Genomic DNA, 27,886 nt, shown 5'->3' with positions numbered 1-27,886 from the left:
CGCTCAGCTGTCCACTTTGCTGCGTAAGGACTTTGCTCCTTCAGCAAAAAAGGATGGCTGAACAACTGCTGTTTGGAGGACTATTACACTCACCATATAAGTGAGAACCAAGAATTAATCTTGCTCCAAATTAGCATACTGAATTTGAAACAGCAAGAGTTCAGGAGTTGACTTATGAACAATAGTTTGGCTACAAACAGCTAAAATTTCTGTTCTGACTATCTGACTGTGTTTACTGTCATTGTTTCCTTTATGCTGAGTGACATATATAGAAAACTGAATAAAATAGTATTTTTTTTGTAAAAGCATGCAATAGATATTTTTCTCAAAGAAACAACCTCACAGTGAACCAACTGAAAATGCCTGAGATTCACATTGATAAGTAATTCTTACGACATTGGCCATATTACTTATACAAGCAGCCATTCACTAATGTATTATTCTGTTGTTAAGAGACTTACTTTAATACACAGTGCTGTCTTTTTTCATGTATTTGACCTATTTTAAATGTTTTGTGTCAGCCTGTAGGAATTGCAACATGGGGTTTTGCTATGTATTGAATAGTAGGTAAGCATTTGGAAGATATGAACATATTTACTACAGTAAATGTTGAATTAGTGTGTATAAAGTGCTAGGGAATATTTGCATGAAGTAAGAATTGTGTTGATGTTTATAAGCCACACTGAGATATCTCCCGTGCATGAGAAAACAGGCTTGGGATTGTGGTATCCAGTTGAAAACTAATGTAGAGTACTGTGTAACTCATGAAAGGTTCTATGAAGCTAATGCAGACACTTCCATGAATGATTTTCAGGACTTCTTTTGGTGCCCTCATGAAAGCTCCTTCACATTTTTTGGAAGACTAGGGTTTACGTAATAGCTGAACATGAATGGTTCTGTTTTTCAATTCTTCAGGTGGGCATGAAAAAATTGCAGGAATTTATGAGCTTTGAGTGTATTAACAAATACACACTGATTATACCGGGGGGAAAAAACTAAAAACACCTGTGTGAAATTTATTTGAATGTTGTCCAAGCAAATGCTGTAAAATCACATCCTGAATATGTTTTGCTCTCAGGAAAAATCCTTTATGGCTAATTACCAAAGACCATGATTTGCTTCTTCTCTTGGGGAGGAAATGTTTTAAGGCTTTGCTCATTATCACTCTCTGAAATGTATTTTTTTCCTGTTGTGCTAGAATATGCTTCATGTATCTTTGTAGAATTAGGTCTCTGGCTAACAGGCTGTTTCTTTAGTATTTGTTGCCATGGAGCTGCCTCTGCCTATTGAATTCACCTGGGCAAACTTCAGATGGCACACCAGAGGTGATGCAGCTTGTCACTAACATGTGTCTTCAGTGACCACAGAATTTCACAAATGCCATAAGGAAAAGCAGGTCTCGATCAGATTTCCTATTAAGGGATTGTTTTAAATAACACAAAGATTCAGTTTTTTATGGATGTTTTGTGAGATCACTGATGGCCTGAAATGCCCTTTTTGCAACAGCAATGCTTGATTTATTTTGTTCTTTGTTGCCTTTTCAGAGATAGCCATTCAGGAAAGTAACCCAAGAATGAACATGGGTGTATTTCACCATGGCTTCACCAGGAGCAGCAGCTCCTTCACTGCCCTCCAGAGTAGTATAGCATGATTTGATTTTTAGTGTCCTGGGTGGCACAGGCTTAGACACCAATACATTAGCTTTTTCTTTTAATAGATACTAATTTTAAAAGTTGACCCTTTCCTATAATTTTTATCAGTGTAATTACATCATGAAGGAAACAAACAAACAAAAGAACAAACAAAAAGAAAAAAGCTATTATGTCTGTTTCAATCTTTTCCTCCTACAAAATAGGTTAAATTTGAAGAAAAATTAATTTTCTTAGCATCTAATGATATAACGAAATGATACAGATTTGAGAAACATGTCTTAGGAAGTACTCGAGAGTGTGTTTTAAATACGTAGTTTCAAAATGGAGTGTAAATCTTAGTGATACCTGCCATTCTTTCTTTCTTTGCATGTGATTGGGATCAAAATGTTGCTATCCGTCTTTGGGGATTTTTTTTTTGAGAAGTCATACAGGATATCATTGCAATGTTACAACAGAAAATTATTATCTCAGTAAAAATGTGGTTCTTTTGGTTTTGAAGGAAATTTCAAGTACAGTTATCTCAATAAATTTAGGGCAGCACAGTCTTGTGCACCATCTTGTGTTTAATGGGGACAAAGGCTTCCCTCAAAAATTTTTATACACATTCTGACAAAACTTGAAGGGTGTTTTATTGAAAATAGTTTTCTTACAAAATGAGGACTTCAATTTTGGTAAAGATTGGGGGACAGTTGAGTAAAAAAGGCTTAGCAATAAGGGAGAAAAAGAAGGAACAAACTAAAGTTTGAAGACTTGTCTTCCCTTGCTCTCTGTTTGCTGCAAAAACTCAAAGTACTTACCAAAAATTACTTTTCTGAAACCAAATCAATGTTATTCTGCAGCAATGTTCTCAAAACCCACCCTGCTTGCAGTTTGATGTTTATAGCTAAGCTGCTTTAAGGGTTGGTGTGCTGCCAGGAAGGAATTTTTCAGCCCTGCTCTGAGTTGTGTATTCCCACTGCCTCCCCTTTCCCTTTCACCCTGCCAGCTGCACTACATAGTAGGATGGCTCATGGAGGTAAAGCAGCAGATTTGCCCTGTGGAAATTTAATTAACTTTCTGCTGCATTTTACCTGTAGTTCTGGAGTGGAGTCGCTCAGGCTCAGAGGCACAAGTGGTGTGCCATGGAGGATCAGGTTAGCACAGCCAAGGCAAGGAGTGGAATGGCATCTGGTAAATGTTCACTGTTTAAATCGACTTGATGGTAACATGGAGTAGTGCCATCAGTGATCTGCACTTCAGATCTGTGCATGTATAATTTGGCAAAGAATTTGTAAACTCCTAGGAGTATTAATGCTGCCAACAACATTGGTAATGATGAGTTGACTGTCAACCACCTTGATGGTTTTGAAATCCTCACACAAATTAGATGTCATTGTACTTTCTTACACCATTGATTGTGAATGAAGTTTTGCTTTGGTGCCACAAATAAGCAATTGTTGGGTGGAAAAGAAAGTGTCTTCCCAAAGGCAGAGAAGCCCAAGCTGAGCACAGGGTTTAAGAAGCTTGGAGGAAAGACCAACCTCAAGAAGCTCAGGAGAGCTCTGATGCTGTCCTTGGACATAGGCCTTATAGTCTATTAAAAGCTGTCTCTCATGTCTGTAACTCACACAGGCTGAGCATATTTGTGGGTGAGAGTGCCTTAAAGCCTTTTTGTGCTCTTGTGATTCAAGTATTTAATAATAAGAGAGCAATAATGCTATAAATAGGAACACCATAGTTGGTGAGGACTGGGGATACAAAAGAAGATATGCAGTCTCAGTTATGACGGGAGAGCAAAGAAAAAAGAAAGAAAATATCAACTGAAACCAGCAACTTCTGCAGAAGTGCTTAATCCAACCTGATCTTTGCATACAACCCATCGACAGCAAATTTGCCTCTCACAAAGTGAACAGCTTGCGAGCGGGAGCGTGCCTTTTTTGGTCACATTTTGCAAGGGGCTGAAAATATGTGCTTAGTAGGTGTTGTGGCTTTTTCAAATATTATGAGCCTTTTTATGCATTAAAAGCATTTTTGCCAGTGTTTATGTCTTGCTTCTATCTTCCATCATGTAGAAGCCTTCCTCCTTCCAATCCTGTCTTCCCTTGAATATATTGTAGCAATATCAGTCAAGGTTTTTTTGCTGCATGTCACCTATATCCTAAAGAATAAAACATAATAAACACACACTGGAAGAATGGATCAGTTCATTAAATCCAGCCAGGTGGTGGTGTGCTCTGATACAGACTGATAATGGATTCAGAAGTGAGCCTGTCTGGAGTGGTTTTGTTCAGACTTGTGTGAAAGATAAAGTACAAAAATAAGAGGAACACATTCAGTTTACACTTGTGACAGCCAGGTTTCAGTCGATCATTGGAGAAGAAGATGAACTATGCCTGTTTTGAGATATTAAAAGCAGGTAATCTAGTGAATTCTTTTCACAATATTGCATTTCTATCTACAATGCATTTTAAACTGAAGGTAGCACAGAGTAAGAGATGGCCAGTACTTCTTTTTAACTGATAGTCCCAAAGAATTTTGCTGTATCATGGCTTTGAACATATGCTCAGTTAGAATCATTTTAGTAGTTTCGAAAGTGTGATTGCAAGCTCACTGATCTGTATTTATGCACATTCAATGAAATCCCTTGTGGTCTAAGCTATTAGGTTTTAGCTGCATTTGCACGAATATCAGCCAACGGCCCTAGGCTATTTTTGCACATTCAGTTGATACTTACAGACTAAACCAAACCTGTACCCGCTGTACAAAGGCTAGGACATGGCGCTGACACTACATTCTTATCCTGGTGGTAAAGAACAATTAAACCTTAAACAGTCCTCCTTGCTTTAAAAGAATACCTAATCTCTCATGCAACAAAACCACCTAACTTTTTGGCACCCAAATCAGGTTATCTTCTTTGTCAGCCTAAGGTTTTGGGGTTGTTTTTTTAAAGAAAAAACCCTACAAACACAACAGCTTTTATTTTTTCTGGTTTTCTAAAATGTAGATGTTTAGAAAATTCCAAATAAGCATGCATAACACCTCCCCTTGCAGATGAAAGTGTAAATAAATGCAGCAGTGTGGTTTTCTGTTGAGAAGTGGCTAGGCATACCAGGTTGCTTTTCCCCTTCAGAAAGAACAAGCAATTTATAATCTCTGCATATTGTTTTTACACACTGACCCTTATCCTGGAGCAAATGTGGTCAAACAGCAGCGTGCAAAGGATGACTACATATGTATATGTTCAGCTGAAGGATTTTCACTGCACACAAAGTTAGAGGACTCTGATCAACTGCTAAACAAAACAAGTGAAAAAAAGTAAGATACTTACAATTGTATTTCTAGGCTAATCTTCTAGCCACTTATTACATCCGGACAACAAATGATAATTGCTTCTAAAGAACAATTAGGTAGAAGGTTTTACTTCGTGAAGAAAAACAAAATAAACTTGCTAAAAATTCAGATGTGATTAGTTGTGTGGGGAGGTGGTTCTTGTGGGTTTATTTGGAGAAAACTGTACAACATAACTATTTAATTTAACTTTTTTAGGTCAATGATTTCCCTTTTACTTATTTGTGCCTTAAAAACTTCCTTCCTGCTTTCTACAGCCCCTATATGTGTATATATAAACAAGCAAAATCATTACCATTATATTTTTATAAAGTAAAGAAAAAAAGCTAAATTAATCATAAAAGATATAAGACCCAGCATACAAGAAATTAATTTCATTTGATATATTCAAGCTCTAATTTATAAGGGAATAAAAAATACCCTTTCAATCCAAATATGCATCTAAGGTTTTAGAAAATGTAATGTTTTCTAAAATGATAACTACTACTCTTAAAGAGGATTGGTATACTTTAAAAAATGTTGTTATGTATATACTCTTTACAAAGTGAAAATTCAGAAGGCAATATGAAGGACCACTTACATTTATTAAGTAATTCCACTCCCTTCTCTGTGTGAGAGAGAACAGACATCAGAACAGAAGATCTCTGGCAGATGCCTGAAAATCTACCAAATAAATGTACTGAATCATGGGGGATCATCAAGTTCCTTTCCTAGAGCATGATTAGAAACAGAAGGATAAATGGTTCCAAAGCAATTAAGGTGTTAGAAGTAAAACTCGACATCTTTCAATAACAACAGTCCTCTCAGAAATCACTAACAGGAATACTGTGCTTAGGTTTTTTAGTAAATTCCTTAATTATGATGATGGTCACTGAAAGTAATTCCATAAAAACAATCTAATTTGGAAGTGATAAAGAAATAAGTACTTTGAGACCTCTATTAAAAGGCAAAGTATGATTTTTTTTTTGCACCAAATATCTCAAGAAAAGATACCCATTTTTTGTTATAACCATTAAGAGAACTTCTGAAAGCAGCCCAGGCTCTAGCATCTTTATAGTTTCAAGATGGTTGAGCATCTCTATTGAATTATTTGAATGAAAATTAAGTACATAAAAGACACTATTTTCACTTAAAATTATAGCTCCGTTTTCCCATGGGCAACAACTTAACAAAATTCTAGAAATTATTTTTGAAGACTACTACGACAACATTTCAAAATGAAATGTGAAACTTTTTGGACAACTGACAATTCTTAAGCTTCTTCAAACCTCAGAGCACTTCCACTTGCAGAGAAAGCCAATTTCTTCACAAAAAATAGGCACTTCCTAGAGGATTTTCACTATTCATATGAGAAAATCCATTGGGGTAAGCTAATTCAGAGAGGAAATTTATTAGCTACTATGAAAAATACAATAAATCAACCATGCAATTGGGACAAAGCATGAAACTACGTCTTGGGATTGATCTGGCTTTTGTGCTGGCTTTGCTTTGCTGGCTTCTTTTCCTGTACATGACTATTATATTGCTCTTAGTATTGGTTGTGATTTTAAGCATATGACGATAGTCCATTCAGCACCTGTGTTGATTTTTCACTATTTACAATCAGCTGATAAGAGATTTCACAAACAATCACAGAATGATACTGAAAGTTTCTCTCTCATGCTGCGTGGAGCACAGCTAGGTCCAACACAGTGATGAAAATGAAAGGTAACTAGATTACAAGTGGGCTTTGTGGGATCAGAGGGTTTAGTCTCTGTCAAGACCCCCATTAAGCTGGCTGTCATAAAGATGATCTGTCATTCATAAGATATGAATGAGAGGTCATCTCAAGGGTGGAGGGTGATTTTCCCAGGCCAGGTTTTGAACAGGTCTTCCAAAAGTCTCCTGCGGGCTACCAATAGCACAATTGAGATTCTGCTGCTATAGGTTATACAAAATTAGACAGTGGGCTTCATCTCGCTCATCCCTTGATACGTCCACAAGAGTCTCCAATTACAGGCAAAACCCGTATCAAACACGACAGCGCTATGGAACTTTCTCTTTAAAAGTGCCGATTTCCCCAATAAATCCGTATATCAGGCTTAGATGCGGGTTGAGGCAGGCGACGCCGTGCGGCCACGGTCGAAACGTCCGACAAGACTGAAGGAAAAAATCAGGGCCTGACCCCACCCCAGTCCCCAGCCCCAACTTTCCTGCTCGCCGCTCCGCGCAGCCGGCGGGGCCGGCGGGGAGCCCGGCGGGGAGCCCGGCGGGGAGCCCGGCGGGGAGCCCGGCGGGGAGCCCGGCGGGGAGCCCGGCGGGGAGCCCGGCGGGGTTCGCGGCGCCGCCTCCGCCCGGCACTGCCGGGAGGGAGATGCTCGCTGTCACTTTCCCTCTTCCCCAGCGCCGCCCCCTGCCCTCCCCCGCGCCCGCCGCCGGCGCTGCCCCGTCCCCCGGCGCTGAGTGCACTCCTCTTCGGCAGCAGCCAGGGCTGGGCTGGGCAGGGCAGGGCCGCCCGCTCCTCGGCATGGCCGGGCGCTGACCGGCGCCCGCCGCCCCGGCTCGGCTCGGCTCGGCTCGGCTCTGCCCGGCTCTGCCTGCTCAGCTCAGCTTGGCTCGGCTCGACGCGACTCGGCTCTGTCCCGCCGAGGGGCTCGGCGCCCAGCCGCCCGCTCTCCTCGCCAATGGTCCAGAGCGACATGTCCAAATCGCCTCCCAGCCCGGCGCAGGAGGTGCAGATGGAGCTGCTGGACAACCCCCTGCCCGCGGCGGCGGCAGCGCAGGTACTGCGGGGCCGGCGGGGCTCGGCCGGGACTGCGGCGGGAGCGGGGCGGGGGCGCGGGGCTGGGCCGGCCTGGGGCGGCGGGGCTGCCGGACATCCCCCTCTTTCAACTTCGGTCCCCGCCGTCGGAAAAGTTTGACGGGTTCCCCAAGGCGCCCGAAATCCCTGTCGTCACCCTCACGCCCCAAGTGCCATGTAATTAACACACATGGGATGCTCTGTGCCGTAGGAACATTGTAAGTCAAAAGAACCTTGCGGTTATCTGGGGTCTGGATATGTAAGAATACGTTGCTATTAAGCTGGTCTTCCGTGCATGTATTGCTGACAGGTTACAGCTGTTATCCGCTGGTCCAGTAACCTGTTGTATCTGTACCTGATGCTTACCACGCACTGCTGACACCTTCCTCATCTGTTATACGGGCTGGTGACAGTGTGTCGGTGGGGGAAGGCGATTCACGCCGATTGTTGAGCAGGAATTTTGGGGACGCTGAAGGTGCTGAGCACACTGCAGATTTAAGCTGCTCTATATCCGTGCAGAAGAGTAGTTGTACAGTCATCTCTGAAATTTTCACAACTCGGTCCGTATGCAGAGTGTGCAGGTGGATGATGATGATGAGAGGGAGGCAGGGTATGGATGTTTGCACACTTGGTAAAGACTTTACATTTTGAAAGTTTGTTCCTGTTTAATACATGAATGTTGCATAATATCTTTGAGTTTGCAATAGTTGGCTACAAAGACTTAACAGTGCTATTTTTAAACCCACTAAAAGGGTGGTAAAATCTGATTGTGTGCATTTTAAATTGCAAACATGCATGTTCTGGTTAGGACAGAGTTTTTTTTCCTTTTGGAGTGGCAGTTTTTACTCTTGCTGCCAAAGCTATCTGTGATGTGTTATTGGAAAAAGTGGTCCAGTTTCATCCCAGGAGTGCTCGATTGACAGAGGCAAATGCTGTCAGTCTGTCAAAAGACTTGCTGATTGATCATTACTTACTGGGGACCAGTGACAGCAGAACAAAATCCAGGCACTGAAGCAGAGACTAGGTTAGGCTGAAAAAGTCTCTTAAGATGTGAATTTGTCTGCAGCCTCCAAGTGCAGAACAGACATTTCAGTAGGGCCATATGCTTCGCCAGCTTCTTTAGAAGAAGTGGCAAGGAAACTAATTTCTGACCTACACATCCCCCCCCTCCCCTTTTATATCTTTTCAGTCCTAAGCACAGAATTGGCAACTGTCAAGTCATATGCTGCCTCTCTACTGTGGACCAATGTCAAATACTGATCATAAAATTGATTTCTCACCCCTCTTTTAATTAGGCATAAAGAACCTCTGTTTAGAGAGGGAGAATAGTTTGCAAACACCCACGTTATTTATGTTTCAGGTAACGCACTTTTATTCTGTTTTATAAAATATGTTTCTGAACACTCAAAGCCAAAAATATTCACTTTTAAAGACAGAAATAATGCAGCTTTTTGATTCTGAAATGTTTTTCAGTGTTTGGAATCAAAGATATTAGGCAAAACAGGAATCCTATCTTCTCAATATGTACTTATTTTAGTAATACACAAACCTTTGTTAGTGAGGAAATAAGATTATGAAAGCGGAAGAGCCTTTTGTCTGAATAATAATGTAAGTTAATTCCTTAGCGCACTGCATTGAAAGATAGTTATTTTGATTTGAATTTTTGCTCCATTAACAGGATTTAAAAAAAATCGCTATTTTAAAATCTTGCTGCTTTAGAACACACACACAGTAAGAAGGAGAGGCTTAATGAGGACACCTGAATCATCAAGTAGACTGCCTACAGGTACTTCAGTTATGTGCAACACTATCTTTTTCGCTGAAGTACTTGAGTATCAATCCTAGAAACATTTCATGCCAAGTAATGTGTCCGGGAAAAACATGTGACCTTATGGAGTGCTATCATTCCTAAAAGTATTCACTCTGAAGTGGTACTTCTGGGAATTATGATTAAGCAAAATATAATTGAAAAACATTTATAGAGTTGTAACAAGGCTCAAAATTTTTCTTATGTAAGAATTTTACTTTTGCAAAGCTGAGATTTCTTTCAACTAGCTGTACATAATGCTCCGTGTCTTGGATTATTATACCTGTCTGTTCATTTTGGCCAAATTTGTGGCAAAAGGAGTGAATATAGTTAATATTCTGGAAGTAATACACTTAAAAGGTAGTTAAATGTGTGAAATATTCCTAGATAGCCTCTGTGTAAAATCTATTTCTTATTTTCATAATGCGTTTTCCTAACAAGATCAGCAAACAAAGTAAAATCTCTTTGGGTGTTGATCATGACAGTTACACTGTATTATTCCTGGGAAGTTCTTTGCATTGGGGACAAGATATTGGTGTATTATTCTGTATTACCTAAAGTTCTGTGGCTTTTAGATCCATATTGCTGTAAAAACATAGCTCTGGATACTCACTGTGATCCCAGTCTAAATGGGGTTGTGGTATAGTTTCAGATATCCAATTTTATCCAGACAAATGTACATGTTAACAGTTACACTGTTGAATTATTCAGTGTTCAGGTATATGTGAATGTAAAATAGTAGTTTTAGGTGTGGCCCTTTTGTAATAAAATCAGCATGTAATTTTCTAAAATTATAAAAGAAGCAAACTGTTCAAATGCATCACTGTTTGATGATCACTATCTTTTAAAAAATCAACTCTTTTTAGTTTTTTTTTGTTTCAAGAACCCCCTTTTTTAGGATTTTGAATTAGTAAAATATTTGATTTAATAATTTTAATTAACCCAGATGCTATGCTGATTTGTTTATACCATAACATAGCGTGTTAATGCCTTTCATGGTAACTCCTGGCCTCTCTTCTTTTTTATCCTCCCATGTAATTTTCTTATGATCCTACTTCAAAGTCCCTCGGTCCTCAAAAGTCATTAGATTCATTTTTTATTGCTGTTTTCTCATGATAAAGTTTCCTGTGTTGTGCATTAGGAACAGTCATAGCAAATAAGATCAGTAAACTACACAAGATGTTTAAAAAATTATAATGAAGCCTTCTATCAAGGAACTACAGACTATCTTGTGGAAGAAGGTATCTTACCCTGGTTGAATTCCTCCCTATTCCTCATTATTTTCCTGCCCCTCTATGCATCCTCTGTCAGTGCAGGTCCAAAAAACTTGAAACATTTTAAATTAAAACAATTCTCTTCTTGATTGTTTTCTTCAGCTCTGTCACTTGCATTTAGATTTCCTCCATTGCCTGGTACTGTCAGGTGCTTCTGCCTTCCAAGCCTAAAATTTTCATTCTCCTTGGAGTGTTTGGCATGTTTTCTGGGTTGCATTGCTGAAGGAAACTGAATTCATGGGACTAGGGACAGGCTTGTTCAGTTTTCCTTCTGTGTCAAATACAATTGATGTTAGCATGAGTTTTAGAGTGATGTGCATGTGGTGACTCCAGAATATCAGCTTAGTTATTTGGCCTTTACACTGTCTGTTGTCCTTCCTGGATCTCCAGTGACCGTCCCAGTTGCATAGCACCATCCCTTCACTACCTGTCTTGTAGTAATGAGGAATGGAAAGAATATCCAGACATTTATTCTCAGCAGATTAATCACACTGCCCTCCTCTGCTCCCTTTCACCTGGGTTGATTTATCACAATTCTTACTGTGTTTACCTATTTTTCAAACAAACATTTTGCCACAGTGTACTTCCTGGTACTGAGTTGCAAGAATACATTGTAAGCCATAAACAAACAATAATTATATCACTTTTATTACTTAAAGAATAACAATACCCATTCATTACAGAGGCACAGAAGGTTTTACTCTCTTCTGGCAGCATCCCTAGAGGCTAGATCCAATGTGGCAGTAACTCGGTGGAGTATATACAAACAAAGAAGAGATAAAATTCACCTCCATTCATTGGACTTTCTCATGGTCCTCAGCAAGGGGCAATGTTTTCTCTCCCAATATGGTAATCTTTCAGTGTTGTACTCCTTACTGATAAAAATAAATTCTAATAGTCTTTCACTGAAGAAAGGTCTTTAGGTTTGAGCTATTACTTTTCTGATTATTCTCCTCTGCTCTTTGGGGTTATTTTGCATTGTCCTGAACTCTATCAGTGAAAAGTGATTTTGCATGCTCATTTCTTCCAGAGACATTTTCCACTGGGATATTGTACATTATCAGCATATATGGACTGTAATAATTATTCTTTACATTTTCCTAGAGTGTAAAATCCCTCTGAAACAATTCAGCTGTTTCAGTCCTAACTTATTTGTGTATCTGGCAGCCATTTTCTAGAGGCAGTCTGTGGATTTGTCTTGTTTTGTCTCTATGTTTCTAATTTCGAACTGTTACAGATTTAAAGATCCTGTGCTCTTCCAAAGCTGGCTTCTCTGGAGTCTCAGTTACTTTTCTTCTGCTTTTTTTTTACTCAGTTCCTTCCTATGCCAGGATAGAAGACTTTCCAAGTAACACAAAGCAAAAAAAGTCACCCTCCCTGCCCTCCAAGGGCTTGCCTTGGTCTCTGTCCTCAGGGCAGCAGACCCTTAGGAGAGGTCCTCAGTAATTACCCCATAGTTGGCTGTTGCTCCCTGCAAATAAATTTCTGTTGTGGCATCAGATCTTTTGTTCTGTTTGCTTGTGTAAGAGACATAAAAAAATGCACAGAAAGTAGGTGGGGATGTGCAGGCACATGGCCTACAATGGTAGTTGCCAATTTTAAAAGCCTACAGCAGGCACAGAGGGCTCTAAGCATGTGCTTCAGCACCTTCTGCTGTTGTGTGCTCCTGTTTGGTTGAGTTGGGAGCTGACATCTTCATCACTGGCATTACAGAGACATGTGCAGAAGATTTGCACTGAGTAGGGTTCCAAGACACTGGAGAGGAGGCAAGCAGGCCAAGTTCCCAGCTTCCTGTCTGGCAAATGGAAACTGACAGGTGACCTGGTCTGAGGCCATGATGAAAGCACTGGGAGATGGCTTAGAAGTGTAGGAACTGGTGAGAATAGGGCTATTTCTAGCTGTAGTATTGGCAAGGCTTTATCACAGGCCAGCAAAAAAGCACCTAAGATTTAAGTCTGTTACAGATTTCTGAGCAGAAATCGGTTTTCTTTTTTTTTTTTTAATGAGTTACAAGAAGCATCCATAAAATACTTGTTTGTGTATTATATATGCAAGTTTGGAGAAATAAATTATTTGTTTGCATGTATGGATTTTTTTAATGTAGGTGGAGAATTTTTTAAAATGTCTATAGAATGGACTTTGCAGACTCATCTCTGTAGCTTGCATGAACTTGATGACTGTATATGGAGATCCTCAATTTGATAGGATTCCTGGAGGGAAGCCGTGTCTTTTCTAACTTGTGTCCTTATAGCGAATGTTTGATTGGAGAAATCCAGGTTTTGAGACCTAATCTGGGGATTCTCTGATGTGGGGACATGAGTCTGTGCTCCTCAGACAACTTTGCTGAAGTATTTCACAAGGCTGAGTACCTGTCACAGAACTGAACTGATGCTGACCCTGTAGGATGACCTGAAACCCTGGCCCTGAGATGGAGGCAAGCCAGAATATTTTATTATGTTCACCATTACCCTGTTGCCCTTGTTCCCTTCATTGAAGTGAACTGTGGAGTGCTGAGGAACTCATAACCAAGGTCTGTGTACATCTTCTAGCCCTTGGCTGTGCTGTCAGAAGGCTGACTTCATCTCCCATATGAGATTAGTATGATTTGCGATGCAAAGATTAGAAATGTTCATGTCCCTTTCTGCAGAAAGAGAGTGTGAGGGTGTACAGCCATTCAGCTGATCCTGGGGGCTACACCACCCCCAGTAGCTGGAGGGTATAATTTCTGAGTGGCGACAAGCATGGCCATGGACCAGGGAGGGCTCAGGAGGTCTGACCTACAGCAACATTTTTTGCCTTATTGTACCAAATTGGTTAAAGTGGCAATGGCTTATTCTTTTAAGGGACGGCTAGAACTGGATGTGCATGTTCTGCACTATCCTGGCTTGTTCTTCTTTGTCTGGAATATGGGCATTTTTAACTATTTTCAAAGCTTCAGTGTGAAGGAAAAGTATTTGGTGCGTTCTTGCATTGCTGACATTTCTAGCAATTCTCTAATCCTTTAAGGGGTCACTCTACCTTTAGGTGTTCTCAGTCTTTGTAATTGGTCACTTGTTCATCCAAGATCATGTAAGATACATTCTAGCTCTTAAATTCTTTATTTGTATGTTTTGTTCTCTCCAATTTCTAGCTTGCATCTTTGTTTAAAGATCTGACTCGATGCCAGTGACTCTACTGCCTAAATCATCTACACCTTTTTATCATTCTTTGAATGAAACCAGTAAGATAATTTAAGGAGCTATTTTACCTGGTTCATGCTCACCCTCTGTATAGTCCTCACTGCTGCTTTGATATAAAATACTATGAGAGTGGTTACTGGGGAAGGGCATTTTAAGATTCTCACTGAAGATCAGTTCCCTGGCTGTAGATAGTTAGTAATTTTATTTTTTTTTATATTTCCTCTCGCAGATGATATTTTACCTACAGGGTAAACCATACCTTCTGCTTGTCACATGTGTTAGAGGATTAAATGTTATGGATGCATGCTTTTCATGTGTTGAGGCAGAACCTCATTAAAATTAAATGGTTTCACTGAGTGACATTGATCTCGTCTGTTTGCAATAACCAGTAATTGCATATAAAACTTAATTATCAGAAAACTGCTATGTATGCCTTTAATGCTTCATATGATTCCCATATTTCATATAATTACAGGGGTTGAATAAAGGTTGCGCAATGTACTTTCTAGTCAGAGTTGGAAAGCAGAGTCTTTCTTTGCTAAGACTTTGTTGATGAAATGTTTTTACAAAGTTGGGTTTTGTTTTTTTTTTTTTTTTTGGTAAGGTTTCACAGTGTTTGACAGGTATTCTGAGAAGCTGTAGAACACAAATGGGTATGTTTTGTTTCTTGTCTCTGGCAACTCAGAAAATTTTAAAAGAATTTCACACATCTGACTAATAAACCAGGCTACAGTTTTGATCTTGTAAACACTCAAATGTATACATAACTTTATCTTTGTGTAAGATGTTCTGCTAAATCCAGTGAGAAAGTTCCTGTCAACAAACTTTTTATATAAACAGACTTGTTTGCAGGGCTGGAGTGGGTTGTATTCTTAGCTGGGGCAAATGCTGGTGTGCCATAGGCACCTGAATCTGCTGGGTTTCAGGATTGTTACCATTGGGCACTGGGGTGTAGAGGCATTTGGTCTCCAATGGTTTCTGTTGGGTTCAGCTACCATATAGGTTAAGAACAACTGCCCCGTGTTGCTGCTTTTACTGGCCAATGTCCGCGCATCGTGATTCAGACCTTTATTTTTAGCTACTTAATTGCAGCCAAGTGCTGCACAGAACATAGATAAGGCAGCTAATTTTAATATGAAAATCACAGTAACATATTGGGTTCATTGTTAAAAATTTTCCTTTTTTTATGCCCCGAATTTAAAATAACTGGTAGATTTTTCTTGGTTTTCTTTTTTTTTTTTTTTTTAACAGAGGTCTTGCTCTCACATTAAGTTCTTATGGAAAAAACTACAAGTAAAGAAGAAAAACAGAATGACTATGACAGGATGACTATTCATGATTCTCCACATGACAGAGATAGTTAATAATTATTAAAAATATATGACTGTTTTATTTATGGAAAGCTTATCTCATTTTCAAAAGAGAGTTTCAGGCATTTCTGACTGTGGGAATAAGCTTGCAAGGCATGGAAGACAAATGTAGTCCTTGATTAGCATCATTTAAAATAATGAAGAGAGTCCTCAAATCCCAGTTTTCCCATATGCCAAAGCTGTCCGCCTTTCCTCTGACTGAGAATCAGTCTGTGCAAAGAAGCGGATGTAAAACTGACCTTGCCTACACTCTGTAGCCACAGTCTGCCATCATGTCAACAGATTTCTGTGTTTAAAGTTAGTATTTAGCTTATGCTTCTGAATAGTTTCCACTTATTGAAGACAAAAGCTTCTCAAACTGAAAAATCAAGGTGAGTTTTAGTCTGAGATGCACTTTGCGTGCGATGCTGCCAGAAATACATGCTCTTAGTCGTTGCTATGCAGATAGGGAAGTGTGCATTTTATCTGTGCTTGTAACGTGGCTTTATTCTGCTCTTGTTTGTTTTATCCCCATCACTCTAGACTCAATCCCTCTTTTGCCTTTGTTGTAGTTTTTTTTTGTATTCTAAAACTGAACACTAGAACACCCTAAATAAAATAAATATTGTAGAAACAGGGGACAAATACAAAAAAAAAAAAGTAAAAGTATGTGTACATTTTTTCTAGTATCTTGTTGGGGATTACACAATACTATACTGTACACCATTTATGAAATTGCCAGGATAGTGTGGTCTTTATGTAGATGCTTTATATTATTGAGCTTCTTTGTGAATGTTAGAAATTCTTCATTTTTTTGTAAGTATACATCTATTTTCTTACACAAAAGTTGTAGCAAAAGGGCTCAGAATGTTTCTGGGTATCCACAATCAGTTACCTCAACAGGAACCATTTTTGAGGTAAATTTTGATTTAAAGATGTTGTTTTATTTGAAAACCACTGCTGTTAAAGGTATTTTTAATGTATTTTAGGTATTGTAATATTTTATTGTATTATACTTATTACATGGAAAAAGATGATTCTGATGGAACTGTCTTTTCTAACTGTAACTGGAAAATATTTTGAATAATTTGCTGATAATTGTAGTTGTAAGCTACTTTGTATTCTTATTGATCTATTAAGACCTTTCTATTATCAAAAAGTTTTTCTATTATCAAAGATACCTTTTAGAAATATAACTATGTAAAACTATTCCTCATAGAAATTTAATTTTACTTTTTGAGATCTGCTGGGTTACAGTTCTAGACTCATCAGAAAGTTCTATTTTCATCAACATAATATGTAGCATGCTGATTTTCATATAGTTCTGCCCTAACCAGCATGTGTAGAATCAATTTGTGTGCCTTTCAGAAATTTCTTACATGGCTGTTTTACAGTTTTGAAAAAATCATATGAAGCTTGGCAAAATATCTTTCCCGTAAATCTATATTTTCTGGGATAAACATTGGTTTTGTTGTGGCCATTGTTTGGTCAGTGACATAACAGATACTGTTTTTGCTGAGTCAGGCTGACAGAACTATTGTTACTTGAGACATCCTTTCTAAAAGATTGGTGTATTCGATTCAATGTGCTCCAGACTTGTCCGGAATCAACACTTATGGTCCAGATACAGCTTGAGATTGTTCTCTTGCATCTCGTGGGAGCAAGTTACCTGGATGTCAAATGATCTGAAGTTTGTAGTGGCTATTTGTTGTCCTCCTCAGTTACTCTTAAGTTGCAAAATATTTCATCATACTTACCATATGTGTTACTGTTAAGAAAATCAGGTCAGATTTTGAAGTCATGATCTTAAAATTTTGCCATTATGACATTTTAGCAGTCTCTCTGAGCCCATCCTTCCCTCAAGGCTCAGAGCTCTGAAGAGTGAGTGCCCTGGCCCAGGGAGGGACACACCTTATGCTCCCAGACAGGGTTTTATCCCAAGGTTTGCTGTATTAGGGCCAAGTTATTAGGAGTGTTGTGCTGTAATGCATGCACAGTCTTGGTCTCCAGTAAGCTGATCATAATTTTCGCACCGTGACTAAACCCCAGACTGAGAGCAGCTTATGGCCAAAGTCAACAGCAGGATGTGGATGCATGGACTTGGAATTCTAGGAAGTAATAGTGAATAAATAATATCCTTGATTAGTATAACATTTTGAGATACACTAATTTGTTATTATCAAGAGGGTTTTTTGTTGTTCTATGTTTGAAGGAGAACAACGAGATTTCTGTGAAGGAATTTTTGTCCCTGGAAGAAGGATTGCAAGGTATTATGGGAGAGGATATGAAATTACTCTCTGAAAATTTATCATGTTGAGGATGGAGACTGGTGTTTGTTTTTTGTGTTGGATTTTTTTTTCCCCCTGAGTTATTGTGGAATTCAAAAGTTCAGTGCTGAATGCAGGATGAGAGGTAAGATTGAGAACTGGCCAACACAGACCTTGAAAAAGAAGACAAAGACCCTGTTTATTGCAGTGAACTGTAGGAGGTATTTAAAGACAGGAGACATGATCCAGAGAGATGGATTAGTAAAATGACCTTTACAGCAGCATGATGAGTGAGGAAAAAAATGTATTTATCAGCCTCAAGGAAAATAATATCTTAAGTAGTCAAGACATAATTTCTTTTGTAAATTTAGATGAACTTAAACAATTGGACTAGAATAGGAAGGGCTGTGTTGTAATGTCATTGTGCAGAATAATTCTGTGAGACTTTGCTATAGCTGGAAGGGATGTCCTGGTCATGGGTGATGTCATGGCAGAGTTTACAATCGCCACATAAATAAGTGATTGCAGATAACATAGTTTTGATGATCAGTTTTGAAATGCACAGAACAAATAGGTTTGGTGCTTTTTTTTTAGGGAGGGGGACACAAACACATGCATTTGCTGTGTTTCTAAACCTTAGTTTTAAATTTTTGCTTCAGCGAACCGTAGCTTTTTCCTGTTTTTTTTTTTTAAATTTCTAAGAGATAGAAATGATGGCTTGCTTTTTAGTTGCATATTATTCCTGTTCCAATTATACCTACAGGCCTTTTTCATTGTTATTCTGCTTTTAATTTCATCAACTCTTTGTAGAAAAAATATTATTGTAAATTCTCCCTGGGTTATAAGATTGTATCTCAGTTAACAAGTTGTTGGTCACTTCTTGCCTCTAAATGTTCCCTCAGCTGACACGGCTCATAGCTGTGGTGTACTGGAGACTGCTCCTGTATCTCCTTTCCTTCCTTGTTTACTTAAACCAGCTGCAAAACAAGCTGTACTTTTTAATCATTGTGACTTGAGTGAATAATTCTACATCTATACAAGTCTATAAATGCTTTTCCAAACCCCAATGTGAAAAAACACGGAAAACTAAAAATCATTTAGGGCTCAATTGACCAAGCCTGGTGAGCACTTGCTCACACATCCCATCAGTTACTTACTGAATATGTCCTTATTGATTGGCACAAAGTTGATAATCGGAATCCCTGCTAGCCTAGGAGACACTGAGACCTTTCTGTGCAACACAGACTAATGCTGTAATGCTGGTTCTCTAATCTGGTTGTTTTGTTTGTTTTTATTTTAGTCTTACGGTAAAGGGGCAAGAAGAAAAAACCGATTTAAAGGATCAGATGGGAGTACATCTTCTGACACTACCTCTAACAGTTTTGTACGCCAGGTATGGGTTTTTCAGCTTCTGAAAGACTGTATGACTTACTGATATAAATGTTCAAGAAATGTTTTGTGTGTGTGTTTTTTGTTTTGGTTTGTTTTTATTTGCTTTTTGTGGTTTTTGGTTTTTTTTTTTTTTTTTTGGTAAATTGTCAAATCAAAGAGGGATGCTGTAGCCTGAGAAACAGCAGAAGTCTCTCACAGCACAATGAAAAATATTTTGTTACTATTGTTTTGGTCTTGGCAGAAAAATACTTCTTCATTTCTCATTCATTTCCATGTATAGTAGTTTTCCTTGTTTCTGTTAACTTGTATGCCATCAGGTGATTAAAGCTGGAGGAGGAGACAGAGTCTGATGGGAGTGCCTAAAGTGGCAACATTTGGGAGAAAGAATCAAAACCCTACCAATCCTCAGGATTTTCCTGCTTAAAATAGTGCTGCATGAGGAAGTGTGAACCTAGATGCTCTCCTCCCACATTCCAGTGTTATTTTGAGGCATGGTTTGGAGGGGAAATCCCTCGCAGCACTTGTCCCCATTGCACAGATGTTGAAAAAAGTCTGTGGAAGATGCGGCAGTGCTGTAGGCTCCCATGACCGGTGTCTGTGTGTCTCTCCCTAAAAAGGAGTGATGCAAGTGGAACCTTATGGGGATCCCAGACCTGTGTGGGTTCTTGGAGAACAGATCAATCTGGACAACAGAGGGTATCTGTGAGGGTAGCCAGACCCCGGAGTGGTCTTTGACTGCAGAATGGTGCTACTGAGACTTTGCTTTTGGGGAAGGAGTCTGCGTTTCGATGTACTGGTGGTTGACAACAAAGTGGAGGGCAGAAATGGTACCCAGAGCATCACAGTGACTGAACCTCTGCAGAGTCTGAAATACAGTTCTTCGTGTCCTGCTGATTTAAGCCATGTTATTGTAAATACAGACTTTGCCATCTCTTTCAGAGGAGTTCTGGAATTTGGGAGCTTTCATAGCAGAGTTTTCGGTTTTACCATAAGCAGACATCACAACTCCCTCTCTATTGGCTTGTTTTGTATTTTCCTTCATCTGAAAACTTCATCTCCACTGCTGTTGTATTTGTTGTATCAATACACATCTTTACTTAGCAAAATTCTTCTACTTTGTACTGCTGTAACCACGTTGTTAGGCTTTGTGATAGGGTGTGGATTTGATAAAGTCAGGCCCCTTTTGTATTTCAGTGTCTGTTGGACATAAGCATGAAATACTAATTTATCATGGCAGTTTTTCAGTGGCAGTAAACTATATCAATGTGTAAACCCCAGATTAAGTAAGTTTCTTATTTGTGACATTTTGTACTGTCTTAAAATGCCCTAAAATGCCTAAGTAGCATTTGGGAGCAGCAACAGGATCTCGCAGTTCCAAGGAATCTTTGTAAGGAATTCTGTGTTGCTGTTTTCTTTAGCTCCTGGTGGATGTTGAAATCAGCCTGGAACATTTTTAGTAAAGTATGAGTGTTTATTTTACACCAGCTGCACATGCTTCTTTCTTATTTACCTAAATGAAATCTGAAGTTGGTCTCGAATATCTCATCTTGCTGTCATGAGGGGGAGCAGGGCAAAGAGGATTTGTAGTAGGAGATGGATCATCAAACAACTTAGAGATGGTGAAGTGGACTCCTGTAGTCAGTGGAGATCTGGTTGTCTCTATAGACTGTTGAGGCATGGTTTATCAAATCTTTAAAACAGACATATAAAACAGGATTGGTGAGCTGTAGTCTGTGTCTCTTTCCAAGGGCTCTAAAGGGGCCATAGAGTGTGACTTCCTCAAATGTAGATTTTTACAGAAGACATTTATGTATTTCCCTCAAATAAATCCAAATTCAGTAATTACTCAAGTGATATAAAACAAATGATTGAAAGGTGAATAGGTTTCTGTGAAAAAGCAGAGATTTTATAGATTGCTGAAGGAAAACTCACTTTTGCAGTGGTATTGTCACTGAAGATAATGAAGGGATGTCAATGAATAAATTAATTAATGAATGAATATATCTTATGTGACATTGTCCAGAATAAGTTTTAAAAAATCCCCACAAAATATTCCTAGCAAGTAAGGCACAGGCAGAGCTGTTCAAGTTGTAGCAGGTGTACTAGTGAAAAATCTCTTCACAGTTGCTGCTGGGAGGTTATTTTGCAGTTTGGACTGCATCTTCAACAGACTTTCCTGCTCTGACTTTTCCTGGGACAGCTTGGCTTGTCTTGCACTCAGGAAGAATTGCCACCAAGTATAATCAAGTATAATCAATACCCTTTATTTTCTGTTATTTTAATGCTGTCTTAAAACCAGGAAGCCAGTTTTTGCTTAAAAAGGGATTTGTGGATTTATTCACCATGCATTTTGATTTTCACGTGGAATACACCCAACCTGCTTGTTTCAACAATGCTTGTGATGTCTATAGCAGCCTTTTTTTTTTCTCCAGCCTCCTTTCTCCCTCTTTGGTTCTTGTCATCTCCTTTCCCGTTATCTTCTTGACTTGTAGTGCAACTTTTGTGTTCATTTGTAGAACCAGTCTCTTCTGCACTCAAGAAAGAATCCTGGGATTGTCCCGAACATTTATCACTAAAGTCTGTCTACATTCTTCATAAAGAAGAATGTTTGAAGGTGTTTTGCATCATACTTAATTGGCCTGTCCTTAAACTAGGGGAGCTGTGAGAGGCATGAGGGTTCTTGTCATCAGCATCAATGGAAAGTGGGTATTTCCTAACCAAGAAATATATTGGTGCTGGATAAAAGAAGACAAATATGTCTAGTCCTAAGGAAATGCTATGCATGTGGAAGACAATGTGGGTATTTGGCAAGAACAAGGATATAGGATTCAGTCTTTTGCACCCACAGAGCCTCTAGGCATTTAAATTAGAGCTGCTCCAGGAGGGAGGGACTGAGTGTTTAATGCTTACATTGATAAAGCTTTATTGTATCTGCATTTTACTATTTCCTTAAGGGCACACGCTCCTCTGGCTCCAGTATGTACCTGGCAAGTTTCCTGCTATGCATACCAAATGCTACAGTAGTAAAAGTAATGCCAACTTAGTTTTATTTGCATGAGAGACAAGAAAGCAACATTTTACTCAAATTGCTTGAAAATTCCTGGTGTTGTATAAGATGAAAATGCACTCTGCAAACCCTGTGCACAGTGATATTTTCCTTTTAAATCTGTTTTGCAGAGTGCTGAAATAGAGCAGAGCAATCTATCCAGTATTGTTTCTCATGTATATAGAAGAAGCCTTAAACTGGAGCATCTGCATATAGTACACAAATTAAAAAAACATTCTTTTCAATCCAGTTATTCCTCCTTTCTGCTGGAAATTTAATGTATTGATATATGTTATTATTTTAATTTTTACTTGTGACATTATAAAACCTAAGAGATTTTAGAAGAATGTTTTGGAACATGTTCTATTTGTTTGTTACAAAAAAATTGTTTGTTTAGTTTTGTCTCTGGCATATTATTGATATTGGAGCTTAAAAAAATAACAGTTTGGCCTTTCTTTCACTTGCCAGCAGCTACTGCTTGACTTTTTGGTAGTGGGAGAGGGACATTTTTTTCTCTCTGTTTTGTTGTGAAGTTCTATTGGCAATTAAGCTGTATATTTGGAAAGCAGAAGCATCATTGCACTCCAATCAGCTCCTAACTGAATTTAATCAGTTGTCTTTAGGGATCTAAAGGACATTGTGTTATATAGTTTTCATCATCTTTTTGGAGCTTTGGAGTGATAAGCCGCTTGTTCTTTGGGTTAGTTATGAAAAACTGGAAGACTGAATTGGATCTGATCTCTACTTGTTGCCATTTTGTCTGATGCTTGATAATGATTTTGTTCCCAAGGGATTTTTCAAAATACAGATCAAACCAAATATGTTGCACACAATACTGTGCACTTCCTGGGAGCATTATTTTAAGGAAATTGCATGTTCTGATAGCATTATGTTATTTTGTGGTTGTACTTCTGGACCTGTCTTTGTCAAGGTTTTATGATAAATCACAGAGGTAGTCTGAGTTGGTGGGGGTTTTATGTATTTGAAAGGCAGATTAGATTGTGAAATAGGCTCTAGTCTATGGACTGGCTTATAGAAATATTTAAGGTTTTACAAATCTGGTTTTTTTTCTTTAAATATTGGCTTGATGCCTGTTACACTGTGTTCACTCAAAAACACAGTTATAAATAGTTATGTATAGAATTTATTATTCCTCTACTTTGCTCTAAGGACATTTGCCTATCTGTGTACTTACCTGTTGAATTTTATGAATGACAAAACTAAGATTTGCACTAAAAATTAATTTGAAAATATTGACTTAGTTTTGCTCATAAACATGCCTCTTAATCTTGATTTCATCAGAGAACAGGGCCATGTCAGACATGTATTCCTCTTCTTTTAATTGGCTTTTTTCCCCCAGATGTAGAGCTTAGTTTTCATGTTTTAATTTAGTTTTCCTTTTCACAGTGGTAGAGCTTATATATTCAGCTCATACATGCAGGCTGTCACCGAGACAATGCTTTTACAGGCTGAGCCACAAAGAGCTGGTGTACGGCAGGCACAGATATTAGCTTTGGTCTTCATGTCCAATACTAACAAACCTACCTGTGCTTTTCCTACTAGAATTATTTTTGTTTCTTGAAGACTGTATGTGAACAAGATTGTGACTAGCCAGAAAATATAAATAAATAATTACAAACCCACTTGTTAGTAAATTGATATATTCTTACATTCTTTGTATGCCTCAAATAAGACATGTTTTCCGTTTAGAGAAAAAAGGAGCTTTTCAGACTTACTTTTAGGTTTTGCCAATAACAAAATGAGGTGAGGCATTTTTAGAGGTATTGTGCAAACACTGATTTTAATACATGAAAATATGTACCTGCTGCTCAGCTTAATTCTCTCATCTGCTATTTCTGATGCAAACGTGGGGGGATATTTTGTTAGGTTCAGATTTTTTCAGGTCTCTTTATGCAGATTTCACTGAAAGCCTGTGATTGGATTAAGCCTTACACAAGTGATACATGTAATAGTGCTGGTGAATGGAGCTGCATCCAGCTGGCAGCCAGTCACCAGTGGTGTTCCCCAGGGGTCTGTATTGGGTCCAGTCCTGTTTAACATCTTTATTGATGATTTAGATGAGGGGATTGAGTCCATCATCAGCAAATTTGCTGATGACACCAAGCTGGGAGGGAGTGTCAATCTGCTGGAAGGCAGGAGGGCTCTGCAGAGGGATCTGGATAGACTTGAGAGATGGGCTGATTCCAATGGGATGAAGTTCAATAAGGCCAAATGCCGGGTCCTGCACTTTGGCCACAACAACCCCCTGCAGCGCTACAGGCTGGGCACAGAGTGGCTGGAGAGCAGCCAGGCAGAAAGGGACCTTGGAGTACTAATTGACAGGAAGCTCAACATGAGCCAACAGTGTGCCCAGGTGGCCAAGAAGGCCAATGGGATCCTGTCCTGTATCAAAAATAGCGTGGCCAGCAGGACCAGGGAAGTGATCCTTCCCCTGTACTCTGCGTTGGTGAGGCCACACCTTGAGTACTGTGTTCAGTTCTGGGCCCCTCAGTTCAGAAAGGACATTGAGGTGCTGGAGCGAGTCCAGAGAAGAGCAACAAGGCTGGTGAAGGGGACTGGAGCACAAGCCCTATGGGGAGAAGCTGAGGGAGCTGGGGTTGTTTAGTCTGGAGAAGAGGAGGCTCAGAGGTGACCTCATCACTGTCTAGAACTACCTGAAGGGAAGTTCTAGCCAGGTGGGGGCTGGTCTCTTCTCCCAGGCACTCAGCAATAGGACAATGAGGCACAGGCTTAAGCTCTGCCAGGGGAAATTTAAGTTGGATATCAGAAAAAAATTTTTTCCAGATAGAGTAATCAGGCATTGGAATGGGCTGCCCAGAGAGGTGGTGGATTCACCATCCCTAGAGATTTTTAAACGCAGATTGGACATGGCGCTGAGTGCCATGATCTAATAAATGGACTAGAGTTGGACCAAGAGTTGGACTCGATGATCTTGGAGGTCTTTTCCAACCCAATCGATTCTATGATTCTATAATGTCCGCTTAATTTGCAACACATTACTACTGGTATTTCTTGGGGAATTGATGGAATTGTGGTGCTCTGTGTTTTTCACGGTAAATTATAAGTTATTGAGGGAAATGTGTTGTTCTTGGATGAAACCACCTTCCAGTAAGGTTGGCATGTGCAGTAAGATGTCTCTACTGCTGCTTTCTTCTGGTGTTAGCGGGAACAACCAAACTTTGCCCTTAAGGACAGGGTGTGACTTTAAATCTTGGACAGGCAATGTAGTTTCAGGGTAACCTGCTGTTTGTATCAAGAGATGTTAATCAGTTTTTAGTCAAATCCAGTGATACTGCCTTTATTATGATGCAAAATTACATAATGTTTCTAGGAGTAGTACTACTATAGGAAAACAACTTCTTTATGTATTTCTTTTTGTATGAAGCATACCAAGTTCACAGCAGAAGAGTGTGTGAAGCTCCTAGAACAGTGTAGGAATTCATAAAAGTGTCAGTTCAGTGTCTGATGTAGAGTTTCATTCATGGCTGATATCTGTTCCTTAGTCATGTGTTAAAAACCAGCTAGATGGGGAGCGGGAGGACAACTTTTAGAAGAGACTTGTATTGGGATTGTGTGGCTGCAGAAAGGGATAGAGGAGAAAGGGACTTTTTCTTCTAATGGCAGTTGTGGAACTGCAGACATTGGAAAAAAAATCACATTAGGGTCATTGAGGTATAGATTTCCTTAGCTGTAGTAAGAGTTTGAAAAGTCTCCTTTTTTGGCCTGGAGAGAATAGAACAGATGCCCCTATAAAGCATGGGATTTGGCAGGCATGACTGGAGGGGAGATGGCTGAGAAAAACCCAGCAGAAAGAAAGTTCATTTGTGGACTTCAGTTCTTTCATGGGCCCTTTTTTGCCTCAGATGGTTTCTAAGAATAGAAATCAAAATGTTGCCATGTGTTTAAAAAAACCCACACACCCTCTAACCAAAACAAACAGGCAAAACATCATAAAGCTTTTCTTAAACATCCATTTACTCTTCTTGTAGCAGGGTGTGAAAAAATTACAGGGGGAACTACTGAATATAATGCATTATTAAAATTTTAAGTATAGGAGCTCTCTTTAGAGCCTGGAATTAACATGTTTGATGTTACTCTTTATGCTGCTGAAGTCAACACATCCTTTTCCAAGCAGCAGTGTAAATTTTGAACATCGCTGCTGAGATGATTGCCAGCATTGCTTATGAGCTTGCTAAGATGAAGGGTGGGTGTTGCAAGGTGTCTGAGAAGTCCTATGTGGCCTCCTGTGAGACAGCAGGGGAGATGCAAGCCCTGAAGGGTCATCAGTGGCATCCCCACCACTGGCATCTGTTGGACCTTCTTTGGCATTCCCATTGCTGCTGTCTTGCATGCTGGCTATGTGCTTCTTCTCTGGGCCTGTTGGGGAGAGAAGAAATGGGGCTTTCCAGTTGCTCCATGTCTACCACAGCCTGACCTCAATCAAGATTGGCAATATCAGATGCATCCCTTTGTAGCAGGGCTTTCGAAGGGTGTGGCAGAACTTGTGCATTGCTGAGCCAAGTGGGATGTCTGCAGGAGGCAGAGCTGCCTCCATGCAGAGGATGAGGAGGAGGAGGCAAGTGCTTTGTTGTTAAGGCAGAAGTGTGAGGGGGTTTTAAGCAGTTAGGCAAACTGATGAAGGGTAAGAATGACCTGTGCAACTCTGCTAAATATACAGTTGAATATTCATCTGGCTTAGTGGATAGTATATGAAATGAGAAGAAAGGCTTAAGCCTAACTCAGTGTTCAAGCTTTCTCTTTTGCCGAGTATCTTCATGACTGCTCTCTGAAAGTCTCTGTCTGTTTTCTTCTAATCAGAGCGGGGCTTGCAAGAGCTGAACCTCTCAAAGCCTTACAGCCATGCTGAGAAACTCCTTCCCTGTATTTGCTGGTCTCTTGTGTGGGAGACAGCAGGAGCTCCAAGAAAAAAACTACACAGTTGTAAATAGTTCAAAACTAGGAACCGGATTGAATGACAATCAAGTGTTTTGTTTTATTTTGTCCCTCGCTTCTCCCAGAAAATTCACTGTGGTTTCTGGTTCTTGTATGCAGCATTGTCTTACTCAGTCATTTTGAGCATTGTGGTGAGATGCAAAGTTTATTATATGCTATCTTACATGTCTTCTAGTTATAGTAAGCACCAACATACAAAGTATCTGCAATGAGACCATGCATATATTTAATTATAGCTAATGCAGAGACTGTAAAAAATGTTCTATAAAGATAAATTCAACTTTTTCTTCTGGGCCTGTTTAGTTGGATTTTTCTTTTTCTTTTTATTTTTTTTTAAGAAGGGCTTAATATATGGGGGGATCTTATAAAATCTTATACGTCATTTTCAAAATGAAGTTTATAATTACATGTAAGTGCACCATAAACGTAGCTGCATAGTTCCTTTTATGGAGAAGTAAACCTGAAGTGATTTTTGTAATTTTAAATATTGCACTGATTTTCAGTGTTTGCATTTATGCTGCATGGTTTTGATTGGGAATGAGCACCTAACACAAGGAAACAGCTTGATCCTCTGTAAAGCAAATGTCATCTGCTCCAAAATGTGAGCAGTTTCATGGGAAAATAACTGCTGGTTGGAATGTGCAACAAGTTGTTTCAGTTTTTATCTGTTGTGAAGCTGGACTGCTCCTAGTTGCTGGCAGGGCTCAGGGAGTAAAGATACTGTGTGATTAGCTAGAGGGATTTTCTGATCTTTTGTCTTTCACGATACTCCACTAGCACATTCCTGCTCTGCTCAGGAGTGTTTGGTTTCCTCCCTCACTAAGTAGATATATTGCAACA

General features: G+C 39.3%; 1 protein-coding gene across 4 annotated transcripts in view; it reads left to right on the top strand.

The window, feature by feature from the left end:
• Window positions 1–7,402: 7,402 nt before the first annotated feature.
• The window catches only part of CACNB2 (calcium voltage-gated channel auxiliary subunit beta 2), a 248,435-nt gene continuing 227,951 nt past the window's right edge, over window positions 7,403–27,886 (top strand). For 2 of the 4 annotated variants that reach the window (XM_071560219.1, XM_071560217.1), the window contains exons 1-2: window positions 7,403–7,741; window positions 18,935–19,027. In XM_071560219.1, coding sequence (XP_071416320.1) covers window positions 7,643–7,741; window positions 18,935–19,027 — 192 coding nt within the window. In that variant the 5' untranslated portion in view covers window positions 7,403–7,642. The remainder of the gene's footprint in view (window positions 7,742–18,934; window positions 19,028–27,886) is intronic. The other 2 variants (XM_071560220.1, XM_071560218.1) reach the window with 1 other exon arrangement.

The sequence above is a fragment of the Pithys albifrons genome, chromosome 7 (genome assembly GCF_047495875.1).
Source record: "Pithys albifrons albifrons isolate INPA30051 chromosome 7, PitAlb_v1, whole genome shotgun sequence".
In the NCBI taxonomy this organism is placed as follows: Eukaryota; Metazoa; Chordata; class Aves; order Passeriformes; family Thamnophilidae; genus Pithys; species Pithys albifrons.
This window is presented reverse-complemented; position numbering and strand designations above follow the sequence as displayed.